This window comes from Camelina sativa, chromosome 19 (assembly GCF_000633955.1).
Source record: "Camelina sativa cultivar DH55 chromosome 19, Cs, whole genome shotgun sequence".
Lineage (NCBI taxonomy): Eukaryota > Viridiplantae > Streptophyta > Magnoliopsida > Brassicales > Brassicaceae > Camelina > Camelina sativa.
This window is the reverse complement of record NC_025703.1, coordinates 2,418,698-2,443,637: the sequence shown is the minus strand read 5'-3', so window position 1 is coordinate 2,443,637 and position 24,940 is coordinate 2,418,698. Positions and strand designations below refer to the sequence as shown.

The window sequence follows — 24,940 nt, the reverse complement described above, 5'->3', positions numbered from 1 at the left end:
AGCAAAACCAAAACCAAATAGTAAGTTTCTAACGCCTTTAAGTAGTTCGTTTTGTCATCAAACATAATTTCCTCTTACTAGACTGCTATATCACTATTCCAATTTTGCTTGTCTTTTGTAATTTCAGAGAGTCCGACAAGTTTATTGAAGTGTTTTTGGGGGAAGCTTAAACATTGACGAGTACTTAAAACCTTCTTCTTAAATTGAAGTATCTCAATCAACTACCACGGCAGCTAGTCGATTATACCAATTCAGAATATCTACATTGCTGATAGTAACTCGTCAAGATTCATGACGCCAAGTGCTCCGAGTAGCTCTGTATCGCCGGTCTTTCAGCAAATTGCTTTTTTTTTTTTTGGTAGAGAAATCAAAGAACTCATTTGAATGTATTTTTTACTTGGTAAAGAAGAGAATGTTTTTTCAGAATATACAGATCACATGTTTGGATAATCCCTTCTTACAACGTCACACTCTCAGAGACATTTGGTCTCCTTTCCTTCTAACAGTTGAATCTTTTGCTTTGAGATTGAGAACGTCAATGGAGTTCTCTCTTCTCAGACGTTCAACTACACCTCGGACAAGTTAGCCACTTTTACTAGAACTTTGAGGTGTCGTTTTGGTTTTAGTCGATGTGGGATGAATTGATTAGCTTAGTTTTGGTTTTTTAGGTCGATGTGGGATAAAATTAATTAGCGACCTCTTCTTCTAGTCGATACTACAACCGCCACACACGAATGTTGTAACAGAATCTCACTTTAAAACAACATGCAGTTTGATTCGACTGTTACAAAACGGCAAGAGGTTTTCTTCAGAAAGGTCTGAGCAGTCGATACTCTTCAGTCTTGAGGAGGTTTGTCTGACTCGTTCTCATTATTCTTTTGGCGATGGCGATGTCAATTCTAAAGCTCAGGAATTTATCGGGTCTAAGATCGGCCGCAAATAGTGCCCGGATCGGAGTTTACTCGAGGGGTTTCTCAAAGCTCGCGGAGGGCACTGACATAACCTCGGCGGCGCCTGGTGTTTCTCTCCAGAAAGCTCGCAGCTGGGACGAAGGCGTTTCCTCTAAATTCTCCACCACACCTTTATCAGATATCTTCAAGGTTCGATCTAATCTTTCTTTCCTAACCATTTTTGATTCAGATGGGTACTTCAATTTCCTGACATAACTTTTGTGTGTGTTTGGTTTGGTTACAGGGGAAGAAAGTTGTCATCTTTGGACTCCCTGTAAGAGAAATTTTCTATCTTTTCATCTTCTATTTTTATGTCTTGATCATGCTTGTGAGTTCTGATTCGTTTTCTGTGTTCAGGGGGCTTACACGGGTGTTTGTTCACAGCAGCATGTCCCTAGCTACAAGAGCCATATTGATAAGTTTAAAGCCAAAGGCATTGATTCTGTCATATGTGTCTCTGTTAATGATCCTTATGCTATCAATGGTTGGGCAGAGAAGATTGGTGCTAAAGATGCAGTAAGTTCCTAGCTTTGTTCTTCGACATTAGCCTGATCTGGTGTGTGTGTGTGTAGTGCCTGCTGGTTTGGTTCTTTGCCTTGAGAAAACTTGATTTTGTATCTTCGGTTCATTCATGGCTTTGTTGTCTTAAGATTTTGAGTGGTGAACGTCATGATATCAATCTACCTCTTATAGATTGGACTATAGTACTCTAATATTGTCTATGGTCTCAATATTACATTCACATGATTAGAAGGATCTTCTTTCATTGGAAACTTCATACTTGATATTGACTAGCTTTACAAGAGATTTTTATGTTTATGTTCGGATAGTGTTACATGCTAGCACAAATGACTTAGAATTTGATGCTCTTGAACGTTGTCATATCAGATTGAGTTTTATGGGGATTTTGATGGGAAATTCCACAAAAGCTTGGGGCTTGACAAGGATCTCTCTGCTGCATTGCTCGGGCCTCGGTCTGAGAGGTAAAACCACTGCAAAGTCCACTTTTAGTAATTTTTTTTGTTTCCCTGAACCATTGATCTAAGAGATTGGTTGGCCTTTGTGATGTCTATGTTCAGATGGTCAGCTTATGTAGAAGACGGTAAGGTTAAGGCGGTGAACGTGGAAGAAGCACCGTCTGACTTCAAGGTTTCGGGGGCAGAAGTCATCTTAGGACAAATCTAAAATAGTATTTCGATGAGTTTTTGTTTCTTCTGAGTTGCAACTGCTAATAAGTTTGATCCGAACATGAAGGATCATACCAAGTAACAGCGTTACTTTTCTTTTTGTTTTCCACAGTGTCAGTTTTAATAAAAATTATGTCTTTATATTTCTCACCAAAATGTAAATCTGGATCATAATAAAGTATAAGCCAATATGATGATGTCGTCAAAATTGTGAGCGCAAGTTTAGAGAAACATAAATGGTTTAGGGATATGACTTTACTTGTCGCCATTGTTAACATAAAGTTTGGCCTGAGACAGTGATATCCCAACTTGTTTAAGATGATTCTGGAACCGGAAAAGCAAAGGAGAAGTTTGTTGTGAAGCTGGTCAAGTTTGAAGCAGATGCAAGGAGGAAAGTGGTATTTGCATGGGCCAAGGTGAGAACATTGATGAGCTTGGCCCTGGCATAATCGATGGATATTCTGGAGAATGCCTCGTCCGTGAGTACACAAAGGTGTAAGCTAACGAAATCATGACAAAGGTCAAAAGCTGCCGGTGGAGTCGCTGTTATGGATTCGTTTTAGTATATGAAGCTTAATTAAAACATTAATCCTCCTTAAAACCGTTTCTTAATTATCTTTTAAAATTGGTGATCTCTCTAGCTGAATGACATAACAAGACAGAAAAACTAAATCCACAAAACCAAAACTTCTAACTGTGTAGGATCCAGACACCAATTAAACTTCACACATTCGCAGTTGGGGTACAACAACCCGATCTGTCTCTTTGGACCCAGTGGCATATTCGTCGGGTTCAATTACCAATTTGCAGAACACTAATTGAGAAGCACACAACAACATTCCAAAAACACTGCTTATCTGTCCCATCAAAGCAAACAAATTGAAACAAAACGTTACAATTCAAAACATTCTACACATGAAAAATCAACCAATTAATATATACATAGTATTCAAGTATTCAAGGAAAAAGTAAAAAAGAATACTTACAAGGACGTGGATATCAAATTTGTAGATCAAAGAATAAGCAGTCCAAATTCCATCTTTGATCAAACTAGCCAAGGACAACCAAACGGGTGCGTATTCGTAGTATCTCTATTGTATCACCCATAAAAATAATTTAATCAAAACCCATAATTAGTTAATAATTTATCCATCAAATGAGAGAGAGAGAGAGAGAGAGAGAGAGAGAGAGCATACCGTCAAAATTATAACATCTATAATTGTGGTGAGCACGTTGCAAAAAACACCAATGAATGTATGTCGAAATGATAAAGTTTCAGCTCCAAAAATAGAATAACAAGAGAAAAATGCCACAATAGGAATCCCAAACAAAACCATAAAAAGAGTGTCCCGCCTCTGTGCATCAACATCCACATCATCAGAGAAAATTATAGGCAATATATATATATATATATATACAAAAGATGATGAAAGATTAATTTAAACATTAAAGATGAAACATACTCGTTCTCGTTCATTGCCGCCGCAGTAGATCAAAAAGCTAACCAGGTAGATAACTTCGATTATGGAACCGATGCCATTACTAATGGTGACGAGGATGCCATCCTTGTGGAAAAGAGGGAGACCATACAAAACCCACAAACTATATTTCATCAACAACCCTACATGACGTTCATGAGGTGCATAATCCTCCACTGATTTCGTCTTGTATATCTGTATAAACCTTGGCCTGTGTATATATACAAATGTTTATTACTCTAACTACAATTTAATCTTTATCTAGATATGTGAAAGATAATCTTAATCAGTGGCAAGCTAGAGAAGGTATAGAATTCAAAATTACAAAACGTTCCTAATATAAAAAACATACATACGCAGACGATATTGTACATGTGAAAAGAAAAAGAAAAAAAAAAAAGAAAAAAGAAGAAGAAGAACAAAGATAATTACATTCTTGTGAGGGAGACCAAAGAGGAAATAACAGTCCCTGCATTAGGCGAGAGGAAACAAAATTTATCAGTAACATTATAACATAGCTATGTCGAGCTTGTGCTAATTAAAATAAAACATGCTTTCACTGATGAGAGCACAAGAATTTCCAACCATCAATGTGTATGTGTGTGTGTACGTATGCAAGAATCAATTAGTTACAAAAGAAGAAACTTCAAATTAAACACATAGCTTTCTTCGCTGAAACAATTTGCAACCTCGTTTGGCTTCCGCCGTTCCAGGGAATATATGCATGCAATTGAAAAATATAGTACTTATATTTATTGATTTTATTTTAATTAAAAATAAATATATTTGTTGTAATTAGAGATAGAGAGAGAGAAAAGCATATCGTACCAATAATTCCGATGATAATACGAACTACTTTAGCGTTAGCCATTGTGAAATCGATGGAATTGGTGAAGTAGACGAAAACTAGAGCAAAAGTAAGCTTATGGAGAGAGTGCAAGTTTATTGGTGTATTGTTATATATAGTGTAAACCACAATTTGGCTCCTGGTAAAAAAAGAATTGAATTTATGACTTTTTTATTTTACTTGATAAGATGTGAATAATATTACTTAAAGGAATTGAATTTATCTAAACCCTTGATTATGAATTTATACAACCTTTATCGTAGGATTAGATCATTTGTCAAAATTGGTGTTTCCGCAAAATATTTCATGATTTAATTTTTTAATCCTCAGAATTTGTTTTTTGTAGATGATTATAAGACCGTAATTGGGGCTTAATAATAACTCAAGAGATTACAGATAAATATAAATTCTAGTTGTCAAAAAAATATATATCTTATTATATAATTTCTAATACGCACAAATTATATATATATCATCAGATCCAATAACATCATCAGATCGTTGCCGTAATTAATTAATCAAGTAGAGTAATTTTTTTCACTCTAAATAAAAAACGATATAATTAGCAATATTTATTATTTTGGAAAATTTGTTGAGGAGATCCTTAATGGGCTTAACCCATTAGGAAGAACTAATTTGGGGCCCAAAGAGAGGAGAGGAGTAGTGTTGTTGCTTCACCCTAAACCCTCTCTCTCTCTCGTGGTGGTGACTCATCTCCGTCTCTCACTGCACCTAAATCATCAACCCCAGAGCCGGCGAAGCTTGCCGTTCGCGCCGCCGGAGGTAAGCTATTTCCTTCTTTCTCATCTTCTTCTCCGGTTTTAGGTTTATGATTCATGAGATCCCACTGTTTGATTTCGGAACTGTGATAAACTTGCGAACTTGCTAGGGTTTAGTTTTTTACAATCTTCGAGATTTGTTTCTCTGTTATCGGGAATGGTTCAGTGATTTTTTTTTAGGTTGTAAGTAATTATCCTTTAGACTATCGAATCTGATACGACTGTGTAAAATCAAACTAATTTTGGGGCTCGTAGTGCCGTCATTGACTCTGAAATCGATCTTATGAATCTCTTTTATCATCCTTTCTAGTTCACCATTTTGCTTCACTGAACTTTGTGAAATAATGCATTTCATCTGCAAAGGAGAACACTTTTGAATCTTAACTGATACGATACAAATTGTGTTCTTGAGATTGTTATGTAGTTAAGTTAAGCACTAGTTCCATCAGATAGTTGCTGTAGATTGGCCGAAACTATATTTTGATCTCTTTGCATCAATTAGTGATTCGCAAGCTAAAGTTATTGTCTTTTTTGTTTGTAACACAGGAGAGTTTTACTGTTGCTGTCCTGTGAAGGTTTTGAGACTTGAAATGATCTTTGGTTGATAGTTTGTATGGTAGCAGAGGATTATATATAGTCATGAAGCTAATTTCACTTGTCAGAAACGTTCGTTCTCGCCAGTGTCAACCGAGTGTATTCGGGTCTGTGCAAGTGCGTTTCTTGCAGCAAGACTCTGTCGCGAAAGCTAAACCCAAGAAATACAAATACCCATCAGTTTATGATCCTTATGGTCCTAGACCCGAGCNCAAATTGTGTTCTTGAGATTGTTATGTAGTTAAGTACTAGTTCCATCAGATAGTTGCTGTGGATTGGCCGAAACTAGACAGCTATTTTGATCTCTTTCAATCAATTAGTAGTTCGCAAGCTAAAGTTATTGTATTTTTGTTTGCAACACAGGAGAGTTTTACTGTTGCTGTCTTGTGAAGGTTTTGAGGAGACAAAGTACACTTTGTGTTGGTCACATGAAATGATCTTTGGTTGATAGTTTGTATGATAGCAGAGGAATATATATATAGTCATGAAGCTAATTTCACTTGTCAGAAACGTTCGTTCTCGCCAGTGTCAACCGGGTGTAATCTGGTCTGTGCAAGTGCGTTGCTTGCAGCAAGACTCTGTTTCCAAAGCTAAACCCAAGAAATACAAATACCCATCAGTTTATGATCCTTATGGTCCTAGACCCGAGCCTTCAAACAAAATCGTGGAGCTAGCTGAGCGTATAGCTGCATTATCTCCAGAAGAACGGCAACAAATTGGTCCTGCACTCAATGAACACCTGAGGCTTCCAAAACAACAGATGATTTCGTCGGAGGGTTTGAGTCTAGGAGCAAATCAAGATGCTGGAGCCGGGAAAGCAGAGGAGAAGAAAGAGAAGACGGCTTTCGACGTGAAGTTGGAGAAGTTTAATGTATCTGATAAGATCAAAGTGATAAAAGAAGTGAGAGCATTCACGAGTTTGGGTCTGAAGGAGGCGAAAGAGCTTGTTGAGAAAGCCCCCTCTGTTCTTAAACAAGGCGTGACAAAGGAAGAAGCTAATGAAATCATTGCCAAGATCAAAGCTGTAGGTGGAGTAGCAGTTATGGAGTAAGTGACTTTTGAGACTTGAATTGCTTTCTGTTTGATTTGCTTTTTGGTACTTGTGATCACATCTTGGTACTTACGGTAGATGTTTTGTAATAACAAATCAATTAGTCATTGAGTTTTTAAAAACTTTACTCAATTTCAAATTCAACTTTGTATTTTGCAAGTGACTTTCTATAAGCTGCGGCCAATTTTTTTATTTTCCTGCAGTAAATTTGATTTCCTCTCATTTTGCTTTTGTGGATGAACTTCGAAAACAAAACTTAGATTAGTTTCTAAATTTGATCACATTGGTTTATCCTAATTGAAGATCTCTATTCTTTAACATGCATTAAGTAGAAACTTGGTCAATAATAGCCTTTTGAAACAAGGCTACAATGGCTAGTCTGGTGACCCTGGTCCAATCCTTATATCAGAAACGATACCGTATAGGATGAGAGGGGGACCAAGGGGATTAGTTAATAATGCCTTTAATGGTCGGCACAGCGTCAAAATCGAGCTGACAAGAAAAGCAGAACAGAATCAAACAACTCTTTTTAAAGAGTAAAAGCTAAGTAACCATTTCTCTCACTCTCCTTTATCAATAATAAATATAAGTAGGCCAATATCAGTAGAGAAACTCTAGAAACCTGCTTCAATGGCGATTCACAAGCTTCCACTTCTTCTCTTTCTCTCCATCATCCTCTTCCTCAATCGCCCTGTTCTTGGCGACACCGGTAACTTCTTCTCTTTCTTTCTCTGTTCCATTGTTCTTGAAACTCTTTCTCTCTCTATTGCTATTTGATATTTTGATTGGTGTTAGGGTCTTTAGATCTGGTCTGAAATCTCTTAGTATCTGTTCACGTCACTTCATTTAGAAGGTTTTGCATAGATCTCAAACATAAAAAAGTTAATACTTGTTTATAAAGGGTAATACTTTCTCTCAAGTGTATTGATCTGCTTTCCAAAGAACAAGAATTTTACTTTAGATTGTGAATATGGACCATATTATATGGTTCCTCCAAATTATATAGACTTAAACCAGAGTCTTTTTATGGGGTTGCGCAGATGAAGAGGACATTCTTCTCACAGGGATCAACAGCTACAGAACAACACAGAATCTAACAGTCTTCAGCAAGAACGAAAACGCAGAGTGTCTAGCCGACGAAATCGCAGACCAATTCAAGAACAAACCTTGCACCAACGACACTGGCTCATTCACAGTACCAGGAACAGAGCCACAGTTCGCAAACTACCCTAAGATGCTATCCAAATGCCACTTAAACGTAACTGACACAAGAGACGGCATGGTCATGCCAGCATGTGTTCCTCGCTTAGAATCAAGTCTCGTCCTCACAAACTTCACAAAGACGCAATACTCGTTAGGTTTGAACGATTCCAAGTATACAGGGATTGGTATTGGTAAAGAAGATAACTGGATCGTTGTGGTTCTCACTACCAACACACCTGAAGGAAGCTATTCTACAGATACAGATACAAAACATGATGATGATGATTCAAATGGCTTCACGGTTAGCGCTAGTCTCGTTAATTATTTGCTAGTTTTCATGTTTTCCTTTTGTTTCTTCCTCTATTGAGATATGTCTCAAACACTTTTCCTTTAAGACTGAATAAATTATCTTATTTCATCTGATCTTTCAGGTTTTAACAAAAATTTAATAACTCTATAGTAACAAGAAAACTACAAACTTTTATTGGTTCCATTGTGGAACAGATATTCTAAACTTTTTTGTTGTTGTTCGAATAGATATTTTAAACTTAAGGCATGTGATGATGTGATGATATTATATTGTCGGTAGAGGAAAAAGACAACGACCGACAACATAATATGGAAATTTTGACAGGTGAGAACTTTACCATAAGGGCCCAATAAGAAGGCCCATTAAAGAATGGGGTAATTTGGAAAATTTTGTGAGGGTTTCAATGGGAAAAACGCCAGAAACAGTCTCTCTCTCTCTCTCTCTCTCTCAGAGAGCCTTTAATTTTGAAAAACAGATCGAGTTTTCTCTTTCCCTCCTCTCCTCCTCGAACTTTCCCTTTACACACATCACGAAGAAGAAGAGGAAGAAGCAATGACTAATCTTCACTGATCTCTCTACTGCGTATTCACCGTCGGGTCACTAGGAAAAAAAAATGCAGGATATTCTCGGATCGGTTCGGCGATCCTTGGTTTTCCGGTCTTCTTTAGCCGGAGACGATGGTAGCGGCGGCGGAGGTCTTAGTGGATTCGTCGGGAAGATTAACTCCAGTATCCGTAGCTCTCGTATTGGTCTCTTCGCAAAGCCGCCTCCTGGACTTCCTGCTCCTAGAAAGGAAGAAGAACCGTCGTCGTCGATTCGGTGGAGGAAAGGGGAATTAATCGGTTGCGGTGCTTTTGGGAGGGTTTACATGGGAATGAACCTCGATTCCGGCGAGCTTCTTGCAATTAAACAAGTGGGTTTTTCAAATTCTTTGTTCTAATTACCTTCAATTGCTTTTTAATTTTGTGATCTGTTCTGCTGATTCGCGATTGTTTTTTGGGGTTTAGGTTTTAATCGCTCCTAGCAGTGCTTCAAAGGAGAAGACTCAGGTGAGAGTTACGGTGAAATTTCCAATTTCTTTTTTTTTTTTTTTTTTAAATCTGTTCCCAATTTGGTAACTGTTTGTGTTTCCCTAAGTGGTTGAGGAACTATTTTTTTTTTTGGGGGGTCTTTCATAGGATCATATCCGAGAGCTTGAGGAAGAAGTACAACTTCTTAAGAACCTTTCACATCCTAACATTGTTGTGAGTAGGCGAATCCATTTAGTTCTTTTTATTTACAATTGATGTCTTTGCATTCTTCTCACTATTTATCTTGTTGTTTTTGTTTGCAGAGATACTTGGGTACTGTAAGAGAGAGTGATTCCTTGAATATTTTGATGGAATTTGTTCCTGGTGGATCAATATCTACTTTGTTGGAAAAGTTTGGATCTTTTCCAGAGCCTGTAAGTTTCTGACTACTATACCTGAACTTTGCTAAGTTCTTGTGTTTGAGCATCACAGGTGATGAATGTTGTGTTTGTTGAACCTTTCTGAATAGGTAATTATAATGTACACTAAGCAAATTTTGCTTGGTCTGGAGTATCTTCACAAGAATGGGATCATGCATAGAGATATTAAGGTACTTTCCTCTTTTTCCCAACATGTGAATGTGCCTGTGGTTGATAAAAATTTCCTCTCTAATTCTTGTCACATTCTCCTAGGGGGCGAATATCTTGGTCGATAACAAAGGGTGCATCAGACTCGCAGATTTTGGTGCTTCCAAGAAAGTTGTAGAGCTAGTATGATTGCGCTTCTCTTTCTCTTCAGTCATATTTCAATATGTTGCCTCTTCTCTTCTATACTCTAAAACTTGTCATTGTTATGCTTCCAGGCTACAGTCAATGGTGCCAAATCAATGAAGGGGACGCCGTATTGGATGGCTCCTGAGGTCATTCTTCAGACTGGTCATAGCTTGTAAGTATTTCTTGAATACCCTACTAGTTATCATCTTCTCCTCATCTCCTACTTTCTTTTATCTTATACCTTTTTTGAAGATGATCGATTATACATGTTCTGGTTTGTGGGAATGGGTTCTCATCTATAATTCCCTGTGTAGCTCTGCTGATATATGGAGTGTTGGGTGCACTGTGATTGAGATGGCTACGGGGAAGTCTCCCTGGAGTGAGCAGTATCAGCAGCAGGTAAACAGATTCACTGGGTGAAGGACACTTTCCAATATTGTTGATGCATATGAAACTGCCTTTTATTTTAGAAACCTAAGAAGAACTAAGAATTTTTGCTTCCAGTTTGCCGCTGTCCTTCATATTGGTAGAACAAAAGCTCATCCTCCAATTCCAGAAGACCTCTCACCAGACGCTAAAGACTTTCTATTGAAATGCTTGCACAAGTAAGTACACATGTTACTTCCTCTATTGTCTTTTCTGTAGAGATAGCTCCTGTACAGACCGATGTCCACCTTTCTTTCTATTTCAAGGGAGCATTTATATCTGTTGTCTTATTGATAAGATAAATTATATTTGCAGAGAACCAAGCTTGAGACTCTCTGCATCCGAATTGCTTCAGGTGTTGTAAATCTTATATCTTCCTTCATTTCCCACAATTGTGAAAGGGTCCTTACTCTCAAGGCACAATACTAAGTTATTATTGTTGCTTATAGTGCTAACAGCTGCTTAACATTTGCAGCACCCGTTTGTCACTGGAAGCCAGGAATCTTATCCGGCTTACAGTAATTCTCTAACGGTTAGTACATTATGCAGTAAACTTTGTTCTTGTTCTTCAACCTTCTGACCCCCTCCCCTATATATCAGGAATGTGGAAACCCAATAGCCACTCAAGGATTGAATGTTAGGAGTTCGTAAGTTTTCCTTTGCAGCTCTAGTTTCTATATTGTTATGATCCATGATTTTGATCTGTTGATTCTTATTTTACTTCCTCTTTTGTTTCAGAATAAACTCGTCGATCCGGAGGTCAACGTGTTCAGGCTTAAGGGATGTCTGTGAACTAGGAAGCTTGAGGACTTCCACTATATACACACAGAAGTCAAATAACTCAAGATATTGTTTGGGAGATGGAGACTCTGATGACCTTTGTCAGACCGACATGGATGATCTCTGCAACATTGAATCAGTCAGAACTAATGTTTTTTCACAGTCCACTGATTTAAACAAGGTAATATATTCTTCTGATTTTCAAACATGTCTGTTGATTGCAGTTATACTGACAGTGGGAAGGAACGTTTTAATTTTCAACAGAGTTTTAATCCCATGAGTGATTCGACGGATAACTGGTCTTGCAAGTTTGATGAAAGCCCAGAAGTGATGAGAAGCAAATCTAACATGCTTTCTTACCAAGCTGCTGAACTCAAATCTGGGGTTCCATTTGATGAGGAAACCAGCTTAACATTTGCTGGTGGCTCTTCCGTTGCAGAGGAAGATTATAAAGCCACAGAGTTAAAAATAAAATCATTTTTGGATGAGAAGGTAAGGCCTCTTTGTAGTATCTGGGTGAGAAATCAGTTAATACTTTTATACTGTGCATGATTCATGTTTTACAAGATTCATTTGCTAAACTTAGACTTAAAAGACCTGCAACAGGAAATTTTGAAATTTTTTAAGCTACTAAACTTTGTTAATGTTGAACATATGCACATAGCGACATTGGACTCTGGTTTTCATGCTTGGTGTGGTATATGCTTTCCCTTTTCAATTCTTTAATACTCATAATCATCTTCTTTGCAACTCTGGCTCTTCTTTGCTTAGTCTACCTGGAATTTTTAGATGCATCTCTGCTAACGAAATGAGATTTTGTGATGATATCTGAATATTCGTCACTTGTTCTTTTTTTGTCTGTTGTGTCAAGGCTCACGATTTGAAAAAGTTGCAGACCCCTCTGCTCGAAGAATTCCACAATGCTATGAATCCAGGAATACCCCAAGGTGCACTTGGAGACATAAATAGCTTCAAGTTACCAAACCTACCAAGTATAAGCAAGTCACCTAAACGACTTCCGAGTAGACGACTCTCAGCAATCAATGATGCTATGCCAAGCCCGCTCAAAAGCTCCAAACGTACACTGAACACAAGCAGACTTATGCAACCAGGAACAGAACCAAGCCAAGTCAGCGAGTCGACCAAGAAGGGAGTAACTAGTAGACGTTGGTGAGTTAGCTCGTGCTGAAGTTACTAATGTTTGAAAGCCTGAATTTGGGCTGTTTTGTTGGTGCTGATGTTTCCTTCTTTGAATTCATCCTCAGTTTTTCAGAGATACGGCGGAAGTGGGAAGAAGAACTCTATGAAGAGCTTGAGAGGCATCGAGGCAAGTATTTTTCTTTAATCCTAGAAACATTTGAGGCATATGTTTTGGATTTGATACATTGTTTACTTATCGTAAAACTCTGTGCAGAGAATATGCGACACACTGGTGCAGGAGGGAAGACTCCATTATCATCAGCCCACAAAGGATAGTGAACGGCTAAGAGAAGAACTGTATGTTTTCTTTCTTAAGTTAGCCCCAAAAGATTGTTATTGCTTTTTGTTTCTTTTTTTTTTGTTGGTGGGTTAATTTCAATCACTAGTATTTGATATATGTTGATAGTTCGTAAACGGCTCATAGTACTATTATTATTGTTATATATACATATCTGAAATCTGACTTGAAGTAGTATCAACCCTCTAGAATTGTGTCGTTGTTCGATTATGCAATGGTTATTTTGTTTAAAGTAAAAAAACTAGTATAGTTACTTACCCAATGACATTTGGTGATTTTATGACATTATGACATGCATATCACTGACCGAAGGGTTCAAGAATAATAAATTGATATCCGTGATTCAGTTTGCTATCTATATAATGTGCTATTTTAAGTTGATGTCGTTTGTTCAGTAAATTACTTGAAAAAAATAGATTTTTTTAGTCATGATCAAGTTTGAAAACAAATCACTTAAAAAAAATTGTGTTGAAATTTGAACAAGCAATTTCCAAGAACGCAGCATGAAACTTTGGACCCAGGAATAAGAGGAAATGTGTCGGGAGACTATATGGAAGAAGTGAAACACTCACTTTTGAGAGAAACATAATTTTCTAAGTTGCATTGTTACAGATTTAAAAGATTACACAAACAAATTATAATTGTCTCTACTCCGACGTAACGTGTCTNCACAATGCTATGAATCCAGGAATACCCCAAGGTGCACTTGGAGACATAAATAGCTTCAAGTTACCAAACCTACCAAGTATAAGCAAGTCACCTAAACGACTTCCGAGTAGACGACTCTCAGCAATCAATGATGCTATGCCAAGCCCGCTCAAAAGCTCCAAACGTACACTGAACACAAGCAGACTTATGCAACCAGGAACAGAACCAAGCCAAGTCAGCGAGTCGACCAAGAAGGGAGTAACTAGTAGACGTTGGTGAGTTAGCTCGTGCTGAAGTTACTAATGTTTGAAAGCCTGAATTTGGGCTGTTTTGTTGGTGCTGATGTTTCCTTCTTTGAATTCATCCTCAGTTTTTCAGAGATACGGCGGAAGTGGGAAGAAGAACTCTATGAAGAGCTTGAGAGGCATCGAGGCAAGTATTTTTCTTTAATCCTAGAAACATTTGAGGCATATGTTTTGGATTTGATACATTGTTTACTTATCGTAAAACTCTGTGCAGAGAATATGCGACACACTGGTGCAGGAGGGAAGACTCCATTATCATCAGCCCACAAAGGATAGTGAACGGCTAAGAGAAGAACTGTATGTTTTCTTTCTTAAGTTAGCCCCAAAAGATTGTTATTGCTTTTTGTTTCTTTTTTTTTTGTTGGTGGGTTAATTTCAATCACTAGTATTTGATATATGTTGATAGTTCGTAAACGGCTCATAGTACTATTATTATTGTTATATATACATATCTGAAATCTGACTTGAAGTAGTATCAACCCTCTAGAATTGTGTCGTTGTTCGATTATGCAATGGTTATTTTGTTTAAAGTAAAAAAACTAGTATAGTTACTTACCCAATGACATTTGGTGATTTTATGACATTATGACATGCATATCACTGACCGAAGGGTTCAAGAATAATAAATTGATATCCGTGATTCAGTTTGCTATCTATATAATGTGCTATTTTAAGTTGATGTCGTTTGTTCAGTAAATTACTTGAAAAAAATAGATTTTTTTAGTCATGATCAAGTTTGAAAACAAATCACTTAAAAAAAATTGTGTTGAAATTTGAACAAGCAATTTCCAAGAACGCAGCATGAAACTTTGGACCCAGGAATAAGAGGAAATGTGTCGGGAGACTATATGGAAGAAGTGAAACACTCACTTTTGAGAGAAACATAATTTTCTAAGTTGCATTGTTACAGATTTAAAAGATTACACAAACAAATTATAATTGTCTCTACTCCGACGTAACGTGTCTATTGTTTGCCTCTCTTCTCCTTTACATGATCAATCAGTCAATCACTCACCAAAAAAAAAAAGATAAAAAAGAAAATAAACCAAAGTGTTTGTTTGATTCGAAATTTTTGTTGAATGATATTATAGTGTTTGGTTGGACCGTTGGTTGGAGGATGGGCTGTCGAAAAAAAAAAGCTGAGCAAAACTGAAAGAAAGAAAAAAAGAAGAGAAACATGAAGATCTTCTTGCTTTAAAATTTCTTGATTTGCTCTTCCATATCTATTAATAATCAAACTTAAGATTTTGTGCTTTCCGCTTTTTTTCAGTGTTTGGACCGTTTTTGATTGAAGTCTTGACCATATATATGTGTAGTAGATACACTTATAAATACCCAAAATAAAAAAGAATCGAGAAGGACATGTGATTTTTTCGGTTTTGTGTACGTTCTCGACAAGTCCATATCTAGTGATACGAGAGATACATAGAGCGAGAGAACCCCTTTTCCGTCACTTTTTATTATTATATTTTCTGTTGATTTATATTACACAATCTTCTCTGTAATAAGTAGGACACAAAGTTCAAATTGTTTTTCCAATCAAATGAACAAATTAAATCCAAATATAAGTAGACATAATTAAGGTTCATATTACGACAAAAAGTTTTTAAAATTTGAAAGATGAAAGGTTAAAAAGAAGAGGAATTGGCTAAAACTATACAGTAGTTTCGTATATATGCTAACTGTGCTATTAGTTCTAATAATTAAATTTCATGAGAGAAATGTTATACAAAAACTGTATTAGTTTCTCTCATAAAATAAAAGTTACAATGTACATTTATTTATATTAGAGAGAAATGTAAAGCTAGATTTCATAGACTAACATAAACATAGTAATTTATGCACATATATCATATTAGAAAGTAAATAAAAATTAATGAAAATATATATGAAGTATTCATAGAAGCTACCAAATGCTACTTAATTCACGTGGACATAGTCTCACATAACATAACTCAAAATTTTGAAATCTGATTGGGTCCTACGGATTTTTGCATTGCATTATCCAAAATCATTTGACTAAATTATAAAGCAAAAAAAAAAAGGCACTAGTGTATGTGTTGTGATGGATGTTTTTTTTTCATTTAAAAAGAAAAGAAAAAAAAAACACTTTTGATATTCGTGTCAAAGAATTATAATCTCCTGACTTCTTGTGGGAGGGACCTCTTTCGTTTAATTTGTATGTTCCTCCTAATCATTATAAGTTTATAACTATATATGTATTAAATGAAGATGAACGTCATTAAACCATGCACACGTTTCTAATTTATATACCCAACAATTAAGTTAGGACAAGAGTCGACCAATAGAGTTGCTACGATTTGCTTGTGTCGCCATGCTGCACTACGACGCGGGCCCGGAACCAACGGAAAAATATATACAAATGAAATGATGAAAATATCTTCAAATATGACGTGATGAGAAACTTTCAGTCTAAAATAATTTATGAAAATGTGATGATATGAGCTGTTGATAAAACAAACATAAAAAGTGATATATATGAGCTAATTCTAGTTAATTTTAATTTTCTTGGACACCAAACTTTCATTTCTCCGAGCTAGCAATAGAAAAAAAAATGTATAAATATACTCCAAATTTGATTAGAGATATTATAAAATCCATTTTGGATTTGTGTTGGAATGTTTATGTCAATGAAGAGATTGCCATATTCTGCTTATGCGATCAAACGAGTAATAGTATTTTGACCACTTTGCATTCATAATCGAAATATAAATTCAGATCTTACGTCCAGGTTTTTGCGATTACAATAACATTTTAGTGGATTTACAAAAGACAAATAAGTCATATTTCGAACTAATATAAGTCATGTTTTTAACCAATATATATATATATATAGTCTTGGCTTCAGAAATGTGCTGATCTTAATTTTGTCCGTACTAACTAGCCCTCCGAACCTCTAAACAATTAGAATGTGAATGAATAGAATATTGGTTGTTTAGTTGTTAGTTGTTAGTTGTTACTACTTTCTGAAAATTATATATTCCATGATGTTTCCCTTATTAAAGCCATGAAGTAATTCATTTGGGGAAAAAAAAGAACTAATTAATTTGTATAATAGTTTTATTAACCGGTCAAAGAGAGCGACAACTTAAAGAATCAAAAGGCATCCACCATTGCTTAAAGAAGACTCCATTAAAATTACATATATATTTATTTCGTTGTTTTTATCTGAAAGGAAACAATATTAGAAGGGCAAATGGGTTACACACAATCCTTTTGCACTTCTTAGCCACCAAGAAAACAACCACTTCTACTTTTCGTGATTAATTCGTTTAATTTCTCCTCTAAATTTACATATTGTTGCATTGCATCATCTCGCTTTATATGTATTTTTTAATATATATTAAGGTCTAACCTAATTTCCGAAAAACGTACCAAATAAAGGATTGCGTCATGAATCATATAAGGCCAAGTTGATTAGGGCAAATGGATTAGATCGTTTTAAAAGGGTGGGAACTGGACATGGCATGAAGCTTTATATATGGCTATGTGTAGCTAACTTTCAAAATAAAGTGAACACGGCCGGTTTTGTTTGGTTTTAATTCATATATATATATATATATAGCATTATTATCATTATTAGACAATTAGTAAATTGTTTTTGAGAAAAATCGACGGCTTATAATAGATAAATGTTTTTCTTGTATGCAAGTCTAAACATAATTAAAAAAAAAAAAAGAACGCAAATGGATAGACGCAGATCCCATGCAAACAACTTTGCAGAAAAAGAAACGTGAAAAGGATCGCACGTATACATCAAATTTCAAACCCCACTCAAATTAAATTAAAAACTAATGATATTGGTTTCTGCCGGGTTAAAGCCTATAAATTAGATTACACAAACTTAAAATGTATAAAACACGAGTAGTCATCAAAAAGAAACATACATATCAAAAGATTTAGGGATTTTCAATGTGGACCTTTATGTTTGCAAAACATAGAAAACAATTAAGGGAAACGATGCAGGTTTTTCTTTACAAAAAAAAAAGGATGCAGGTTTTTTTATGGTAAGTAAAACCATGCAATTTGGCATTTACAACAAGTAGTACGTACTTAGGTAGTAAATCAAGTTAATCTTTCCATTACCTGCTGGATGCATGTGCTAATCTAATAAAAAATATGAATAAGAAAGCATAGTATATATTTTCAGACCGGTTCTAACATTATTCTTTCCTAAATAAAGTGGGAAAAAAGTGGTCGTGGATTTTTTTTTTTTAAAAAGAAGCAATAATCTTTATGGAAAAGATGTGGTTCTACATATTTGTACATTACGTATGAGGTACAAATTAATAACTAAAATTTTGGAAAAATTAACGAAGATAGTTTTCACAAATTAACGAGTTTGAAAAACCAAAAGCTTCCTTTTTTTTTTGTGGGGCTAAGAGAAAGAGAGAGAGGTTGAGGCCTTGAGGGAATCAGAGGCGGAGACTCGGAGAGCTTTTTAGCATATATATGACGTCGTCATTGTACGGACACAATTTAGTCACTTCTCTCCTTTGTTTTTTTTTTGGGCATCATAGATAATCCCTTGTCTATTTCATATTCTTCTATATTCGTATTTTATATATATATATAATTACATCATATTGTATAATTTTGATTACTTAAGAACGCCAAACTTTCACAATCTCGTTAGATATATGACAAACCGTGATGAAAATGAAGGCTTCAGATTTTAGAAAAAATGTGGTAAGAAATAAGAAAAAAAAAAAAAAAACACATTAATGAAAGTGGATCAGTATCTTTTCTAACGTCCAATTAGATACAATTCTAAGTCTTAGAGATAGATATGACTCATAATTAAATTTGAAAAGAAAAAAACGTGGAAACAAATAACAAAAAAAGACAGAGAGGGAAGTGATGTGTGTTCCCATGATGAAGGCATCTTCGTGGTACAATCGTCCCTTACCCAAATCTCAGTCTGCCACTACATTCGGACATTTCCTCCAATCTCTCACCTAACCATATTTAACTAACTGTTTAACTCATCTCTAATTTTCCTTTACCTAAATTCAGTTTAATTGACGTAAAATAAAACAATATAATTTAATTAGATTACGTCATATTTAGGTAACGACTAATTTGAATACTATAGTATCAGAATTTTTTTAACTGGTAAACGCAAACTTAAATATGTATGTACGTAGCAAATTAACATAGCGAGTGAATAATTAAAAAAAAAACCCATTGTTATTTATACAAAATGAAAACAAAATGCGGGAGAAAAAAAGAGTGTGAAACTGTGATTACAGCGAAACCAGAAGAAAGAAAAAAAGAAAAGATTCTTTTTTTAGGAAGTGGCAACACAGAAAGATTCCCAATTTAGAAATCCTCTGTTTTCTCGATCTCCTTCAGTACATCTTCTTGATCTTTGAACTTTCTCAACACACTTTACTTCAATTTCTTCTTCTACTTCTTCTTCATCGTCTTCTTCAACTTTTTCTTCATCGTGTTCTGGAATTTCTTCTTCATTATCTCTCATGGTCTCGGTTGTTTCTTCTTCTTCTTCTTTGGTCTCTGTGTCTATGTGGTCATCAGAATCAATCAATATTGCAAGTCTTACACAGCCATTGCTTCGGTCCTGAATGCACCTATTACGCGGAAGGGGTTTCGCGGCTGTCATTACCAATCTTCCATTTTCACGGTGGGACTTGACTTCAATGCAATCAAAACCGCTCATACTTGTCAAAGGAGGTGGAAGTGAAGCCATCATATTTCTCCTCTTATCTTGTCGTGATGATCTTGATGTCGCCGACGCAGTTTTAGTTTCCATTGCTTGTAATTCGGATGAAACCGAGAACAAAAATTCGTCCTCATGAATGATATCAGAACCCGTCTCGCTCCCTAGGCTCTCAGTGCACAACGCTAAGCTCTCATCGCTGAGAGTTCTACGCGAAGATGGAGATTGAAATACTGATAATGTCTTCTTCTCTTCATCATTAGAGCTCGAATTTGAAAGGGACTCGAGGAAGCTCCAACTTGCCGAGTTAGAGTCCGGCTTCGGACTTGATGAGGGCAAGGAGGCTGCATTTGTGGTAGTAGTGTTGTCTTGTGGAGTAACGGAAGAATCTTCTTGAAAATGGGATCTGAGAGGTGTGGATAAGTGAAGATTATTAGGAGAAGAGAGTCTGAGTCTTAGAGCCCTTGGCTCAAAGTGCTGAGACTCAAAGTAAGATTGATACACAACAGTTGCCATGTGGTTTAAATTAAGATGAAAATTTCTTGTAAGAGATTTTGTTGTTGAGTGGAAACAAGGAAGCAGAGAGAGACAAGTAGGAGAGAAGATGAGAGAGGCTTTGGAAGTGAATTTGAGGGATAAGGAGAGGGAGAGGGTGTCAATTTGTAGTGCCAAAAAGTTACCTTTTTTTACGAAAATAATTAAAGAGAAAAATGGAGAAAGAATTGTTTAGTATAGTGTATAGAGAGAGAGATGGTGGGTAAAGAGCTTTTTTCCACACTACAACTTGAATAAAATGAAAATTATTTATGTATGCCACATAATGTATATGGGAATAAATATATATATTAAAAGGTGAAGGAATAGAATAGGGTCACTGTACAGTTCCATATTGTAAATATGCATTTACAAAGATCGTATTTTATTTTCTTCTTTCTTTGTAGTAAAAAGTGGTAAGCAACTAATGTAGTAATGAAAGAGAGCTTGGGCAATCATAGTTTTTGCACTTAAATAGCAAAAAGAAAAAAAAAAAAGAAGATGTGATCGAGTCAGAGTCGAGGAAAGCTCGAGCCTCGTGCATGTGATGTGGCCAGAAAGAATCCACAAAAAGAAGGAAGGGAAAGTCCTATGAATGCAGTAAAATCATATCATCTTCTTGTTTGAGAGCACATGTATTTTTGGACCCAAATAAACAATATTTAATCCTCCTGGTCATGTCAAATTGAAAATCCGAATAAAAATTAACCAAAAACTATATAAATTTTAAATTGTTCAGAATATATATTTCTATACAAAGACATAAAAATCGAACAATTTTATTTATAATGTAACTCATTTTAAATTATTAAATTAATGTATATATATAAAATATTAATGTTAATAACAAAATTGATAAACTATAGCTAAAACCTTATTTAATCGAATTAGACTAAATTTTGTTTCATTTATGTTGCTTTATGTCATAAACTATAACCGAATGAAACCTAGGTTAAAGATACGTCGGAAGTAATGTTAAAAACAAAATGTTGAGTGGATCGTAAGGTGTTTTTGATCTTTGTTAGCTCTGTATATAAGCTTGTTATATTCCTTTTTGTCTGTTTTCACCAAAATTTAAAAGAACCCGACAATGAACTGATGAACAACACATCTCGTTTCACCATGATTGATAACGAGAATGACTCTTTATTAAACAAAAAGATTCGTGTGCCGGCTGATTCTTAAACCCAATTTACCAACATGATAACAACAGCCCAACAATTTTGAAATCTCTTCCATTAACCCCAAAAGCATAAGATTATGGGCATCAATCTAGGCGTTAACATCTAGATAGGAATGTTTCGTGAACTGAAAATATGCATGCATCATCCACGGAAATAAAAGTACTATTAAAAAAAAAAAAACAAAGTGTGTCAAAAACACGCTTACCCAACAACACTGTAGTTGAATGCAAAGAACAAACCCCATTTTCCGCCCACTTGTTATGACCTAAAATCATATAAAATGCCCCTAAAATTACATTACTATATTAGAAAGAAATAAAGGAATCAAAAACATAAGTGGATTACTTAACGGGTTAAGAGGAAGATTGTTTCAGCTTCACTAGATCTATATTTTTGTACTACAACGCTAAATTCATGTTCTCTGGGACATGTCACAGTATAATAACTAATAGCTTATATTGTTGAGTATTGGAGTGTGATTTTCTTAACGATGTGAAGTCTCTCAAATATCGCCGGTCCATATGTGTCAGGTTGAAGTTTTTATAGAGCGGAATTTCGAAGTTAAAAAAAATATATAATTAGAAATTTTTAACCATGATATTTTGAGTAGTTCACCCATGAATTCTTTTGTAATTAATAGGAATTATTTTTATTTATTAGTTATCGTGGGATTTATTTGTAAAGGATAAAAAGAGAGAAATATTCTAGAAACATTCAAACGGTGAACATGCATGTGTAGTGAAAAATTTGTATAAATTGGTAGTAAACGAAACACTTACATAGAATATCAAAAAATATAAATTGTGAATCATTTTTTTTTCTTTTCTAAGATGATCGGTTTTTATACAGATACATATAAATTTCCAAAAAAACTACAGATATGTATATTATATAGGTCCAAAATTTAATTAAACTCAAAAACTTTCCGCTTAAGAAAGAAGACCAGTAGTTTAAAGCCACATAGGTTTCTACTTTGGAATATTCTCTCTAAAATTCAGGACATTGTGGTTATAAATAGTAATCCAGGTTGGGTTTGGTTGTATTAAGTTAACATCAAATTTGTCATTTTTCTCTTTGGCTAGCCAACACTAAGTTGCTTTTTTCACTCTCCAAGTCCAACCCATGTTACCCCTATAAAATCGTACGGAGTAGCTTAGGAAGACACATATTATTAGACTCGTGAATCAGCAATTGATTCCCCACTATCACTTTCCCTCTTCTGTCTTCACTGTTTTTTCAGATGCTTACGCTATTATATAATGTACGAAAAACCCTAATTTAAACCCTTTTCTTTCTGAAAAAGAAAGGGACAAAACAACACTTGCATTCAACCTTTACAAGTAAATAAATGCCCTAAGGTCACTCACTACTCACTATAGCTATCTTTTCGTTAACTCTAAGCCATGTGAATGATGATATAAAGTAATATATATGTTCTATAGCGCAACTGTGTTCGCATTTGATAGTTAAAACCTTTTGTTTATATATATGCAAACACGAAACTTTTTAATTTTATTACGCAACAAAAGCAACGATAATGCAAAAAAATCGTATAGATTTTAAAATAAGAATGTTCAAGTCGCCAGGTTCTCTTCAAATTGTTAAGGTCCTGATAAATCTGTAGAAACAAGAAAAATGGAGAATACTATTCTCATAAAATAAATTCAAAAGTTCTTTTGTTAAATCAATCAAGACTCGAAACTATATACAGAAAACCCTAAGTTCGAATATTGAACCAAAAAAACTCGCTAATCTATAAAACACTCTAAAACACAAACCTAAATTAAAATAGGAAAACGGCTGTAAAAAGATAATATAAATAAATAATAGGAAAACTACTAATTAAAATAACTACTTAAGGAAAACTGGCAAACCGATTTTTTTATTTTTCCATATATATGCTCTTGAAAGCTTTGAATAATACTTGATGAAAACACTAAAAATGTTGTCAAATATGTTTGTAAACACAGCAAATTAAACATGTAAAAGCACAATTACATTAGACCATGCATAGGGGGTTTTACCGTAGTTATTTTACCGTATAACTTGCAAGAAAGTGTAAGCCGTTCCTAATTTTGTAAGTGAGTGGGAGAGATTTTGAGATTCTGGGTTTCCTTTAATGGAAAAGCTTTCCCAGTTTGTGTACTGTGTGTGAATAAAGAAATGTGTATACAATAAGAGGCTAGACACCATCGATGAACTGTGAGCATAATAATATATATGTTATGCTAGTTGTGTGTTGTATAATGATCACTTTAACTAGCAGACCAAAACTTTCCTAAGTTGTATAGCAGACATTCACAAGTAGACCTATAAATTATAGTTTCTCACAAAATTTGATGAGACCATGCATAGGGGGTTTGGTACGAAGAATACCTTTGATGTGTATTATATATGACAAGTAGATCTCAGTTTTTTCCTTTTCCTTTAAGTTCTTTCCCAAAATTAGTACGCAGCATCTAGTACTAGCTAGCCACATTTACATTATGTTCCTAGCGGATGAATATAATGATGACCAAGCAAATACTCAGTGCACTTCACATATGTGAATCAGAATTTGGGTATTCGCATTGCCAAGCAGATGCGAAGATGATTTGAAACAACATAAATGTTAATATACATTAACTTCTTCTTGTTGATCTCACTCCAAATCTTCCATTCAAGCATCTTTAATCACATAACTTTTTTTTGAGCAAAACTTTAATCACATAACTAAACTATATAGTAAATTTTCATTCTTATCAAACTTTTTTCGTGATAGAAATATTATATATCCCAAATTTAAAATATGATACCAAACTAATATACACTGAACTTCATTTCTAATTAGTTGATTTTGATGTAATTCCATATATTCATTATTGATCAACTTTGACGTTCGTCTAGTATCAGAGTCCACTAAAATCATGTGCTTAAAGATTCATCATATAAAATGGGTATAATGGAGAGAAGAAAATCATAATTGTGTTGGCAACACAAGTTACATATCTACATAAGATTTTTCGTAATGTGACATACTCAATTTCCCATTCAAATATGGAAACATGACAGCGGTTGTTTGTACATATTTACAGTTTATGGATGAGATAATTAGTTTGTGTTTTTTTTTTAGAAAAGCCGAAAAAAGAATAATTTGCACTATAATTATTTATTTTATTTTTGTAGGGAATGCCTCATTTTGTTTTTCCAATCTCTCCTTTTCCATGAAGGAATCAAGAAGGAGATGATTTATCATATATATAGTTGACACAGAACGATTATATAAAAATGAAATGAAAATAGAGGATCCTATAACGTAACTACGTAAGCATGAGAGAGTAAAAAGTTATGACATAATTTAATCAAGAAAAGGTCGAAAAAGGAGCTGACCTGCAGACGTAATCTGTCGACAAATATCAATCTATACATACCGAGTCTTTGATCACCACATGTGGTCCTAAATTTCGAACCAACGCATAGAGAGATGAATTAGAAAGTAGCATAGCAACCTTTGGCCGCTCCAAACGATCGTGCTTTGCCTTTTGATATTGTGTCCTATTACTAAAAGATGCTTTTATTATTTTGTTAAGTTTTACAATTATTAAGCGAATACCGACAGGCGACACAAGCAAATTAAAAGTATGATAATTTTATATACGAAAATAATTTGACTTTGTTGTGTCACTCGAGCCCATGATGCACA

The 24,940-nt window shown here is 34.9% G+C and overlaps 6 protein-coding genes across 8 annotated transcripts; 5 read left to right on the top strand and 1 right to left on the bottom strand.

Moving 5' to 3' along the window:
* Window positions 802-2,283, top strand: LOC104744768 (peroxiredoxin-2F, mitochondrial). The gene is made up of 5 exons (XM_010487788.2): window positions 802-1,100; window positions 1,195-1,224; window positions 1,308-1,466; window positions 1,839-1,933; window positions 2,030-2,283. The coding sequence occupies exons 1-5, from the start codon at window positions 885-887 to the stop codon at window positions 2,133-2,135; spliced, it is 606 nt and encodes a 201-aa protein (XP_010486090.1). The 5' UTR covers window positions 802-884; the 3' UTR covers window positions 2,136-2,283.
* On the top strand, window positions 5,139-7,093 carry LOC104764288 (50S ribosomal protein L7/L12). Of its 2 annotated transcripts, XM_019240624.1 has the most exons (3): window positions 5,140-5,245; window positions 5,788-6,031; window positions 6,471-7,093. In XM_019240624.1, exons 2-3 carry the CDS (start codon window positions 5,881-5,883, stop codon window positions 6,884-6,886), a joined length of 567 nt encoding a protein of 188 aa, XP_019096169.1. In that variant the 5' UTR covers window positions 5,140-5,245; window positions 5,788-5,880; the 3' UTR covers window positions 6,887-7,093. The 2 variants fall into 2 exon arrangements, with proteins under 2 accessions (XP_010486089.1, XP_019096169.1); XM_010487787.2 differs by lacking the exon at window positions 5,788-6,031 and having other exon boundaries at window positions 5,139-5,245; window positions 6,199-7,093.
* On the top strand, window positions 7,374-8,502 carry LOC104764287 (uncharacterized GPI-anchored protein At3g06035-like). The gene is made up of 2 exons (XM_010487785.2): window positions 7,374-7,595; window positions 7,927-8,502. The coding sequence occupies exons 1-2, from the start codon at window positions 7,517-7,519 to the stop codon at window positions 8,454-8,456; spliced, it is 609 nt and encodes a 202-aa protein (XP_010486087.1). The 5' UTR covers window positions 7,374-7,516; the 3' UTR covers window positions 8,457-8,502.
* Window positions 8,751-14,314, top strand: LOC104764286 (mitogen-activated protein kinase kinase kinase 3). Of its 2 annotated transcripts, XM_010487784.2 has the most exons (18): window positions 8,751-9,312; window positions 9,407-9,448; window positions 9,578-9,643; window positions 9,733-9,843; window positions 9,939-10,019; window positions 10,102-10,179; window positions 10,272-10,354; window positions 10,497-10,581; window positions 10,687-10,787; window positions 10,924-10,963; window positions 11,084-11,140; window positions 11,209-11,255; window positions 11,347-11,569; window positions 11,653-11,880; window positions 12,260-12,323; window positions 13,575-13,809; window positions 13,905-13,966; window positions 14,054-14,314. In XM_010487784.2, the coding sequence occupies exons 1-18, from the start codon at window positions 9,013-9,015 to the stop codon at window positions 14,113-14,115; spliced, it is 1,965 nt and encodes a 654-aa protein (XP_010486086.1). In that variant the 5' UTR covers window positions 8,751-9,012; the 3' UTR covers window positions 14,116-14,314. The 2 variants fall into 2 exon arrangements, with proteins under 2 accessions (XP_010486086.1, XP_010486085.1); XM_010487783.2 differs by lacking the exons at window positions 13,575-13,809; window positions 13,905-13,966; window positions 14,054-14,314 and adding exons at window positions 12,654-12,715; window positions 12,803-13,063 and having other exon boundaries at window positions 8,780-9,312; window positions 12,260-12,558.
* LOC104764285 (protein FANTASTIC FOUR 4-like) lies at window positions 19,032-20,094 on the bottom strand. Its single transcript, XM_010487782.2, has one exon. The coding sequence runs from the start codon at window positions 20,054-20,056 to the stop codon at window positions 19,151-19,153; it is 906 nt and encodes a 301-aa protein (XP_010486084.1). The 5' UTR covers window positions 20,057-20,094; the 3' UTR covers window positions 19,032-19,150.
* On the top strand, window positions 20,094-20,494 carry LOC109130768 (the record flags this gene model as incomplete). The annotated part of the gene is made up of 2 exons (XM_019240784.1): window positions 20,094-20,215; window positions 20,482-20,494. Coding segments are annotated over 2 exons (135 nt in total), but the record flags the coding sequence as incomplete, so codon positions are not given.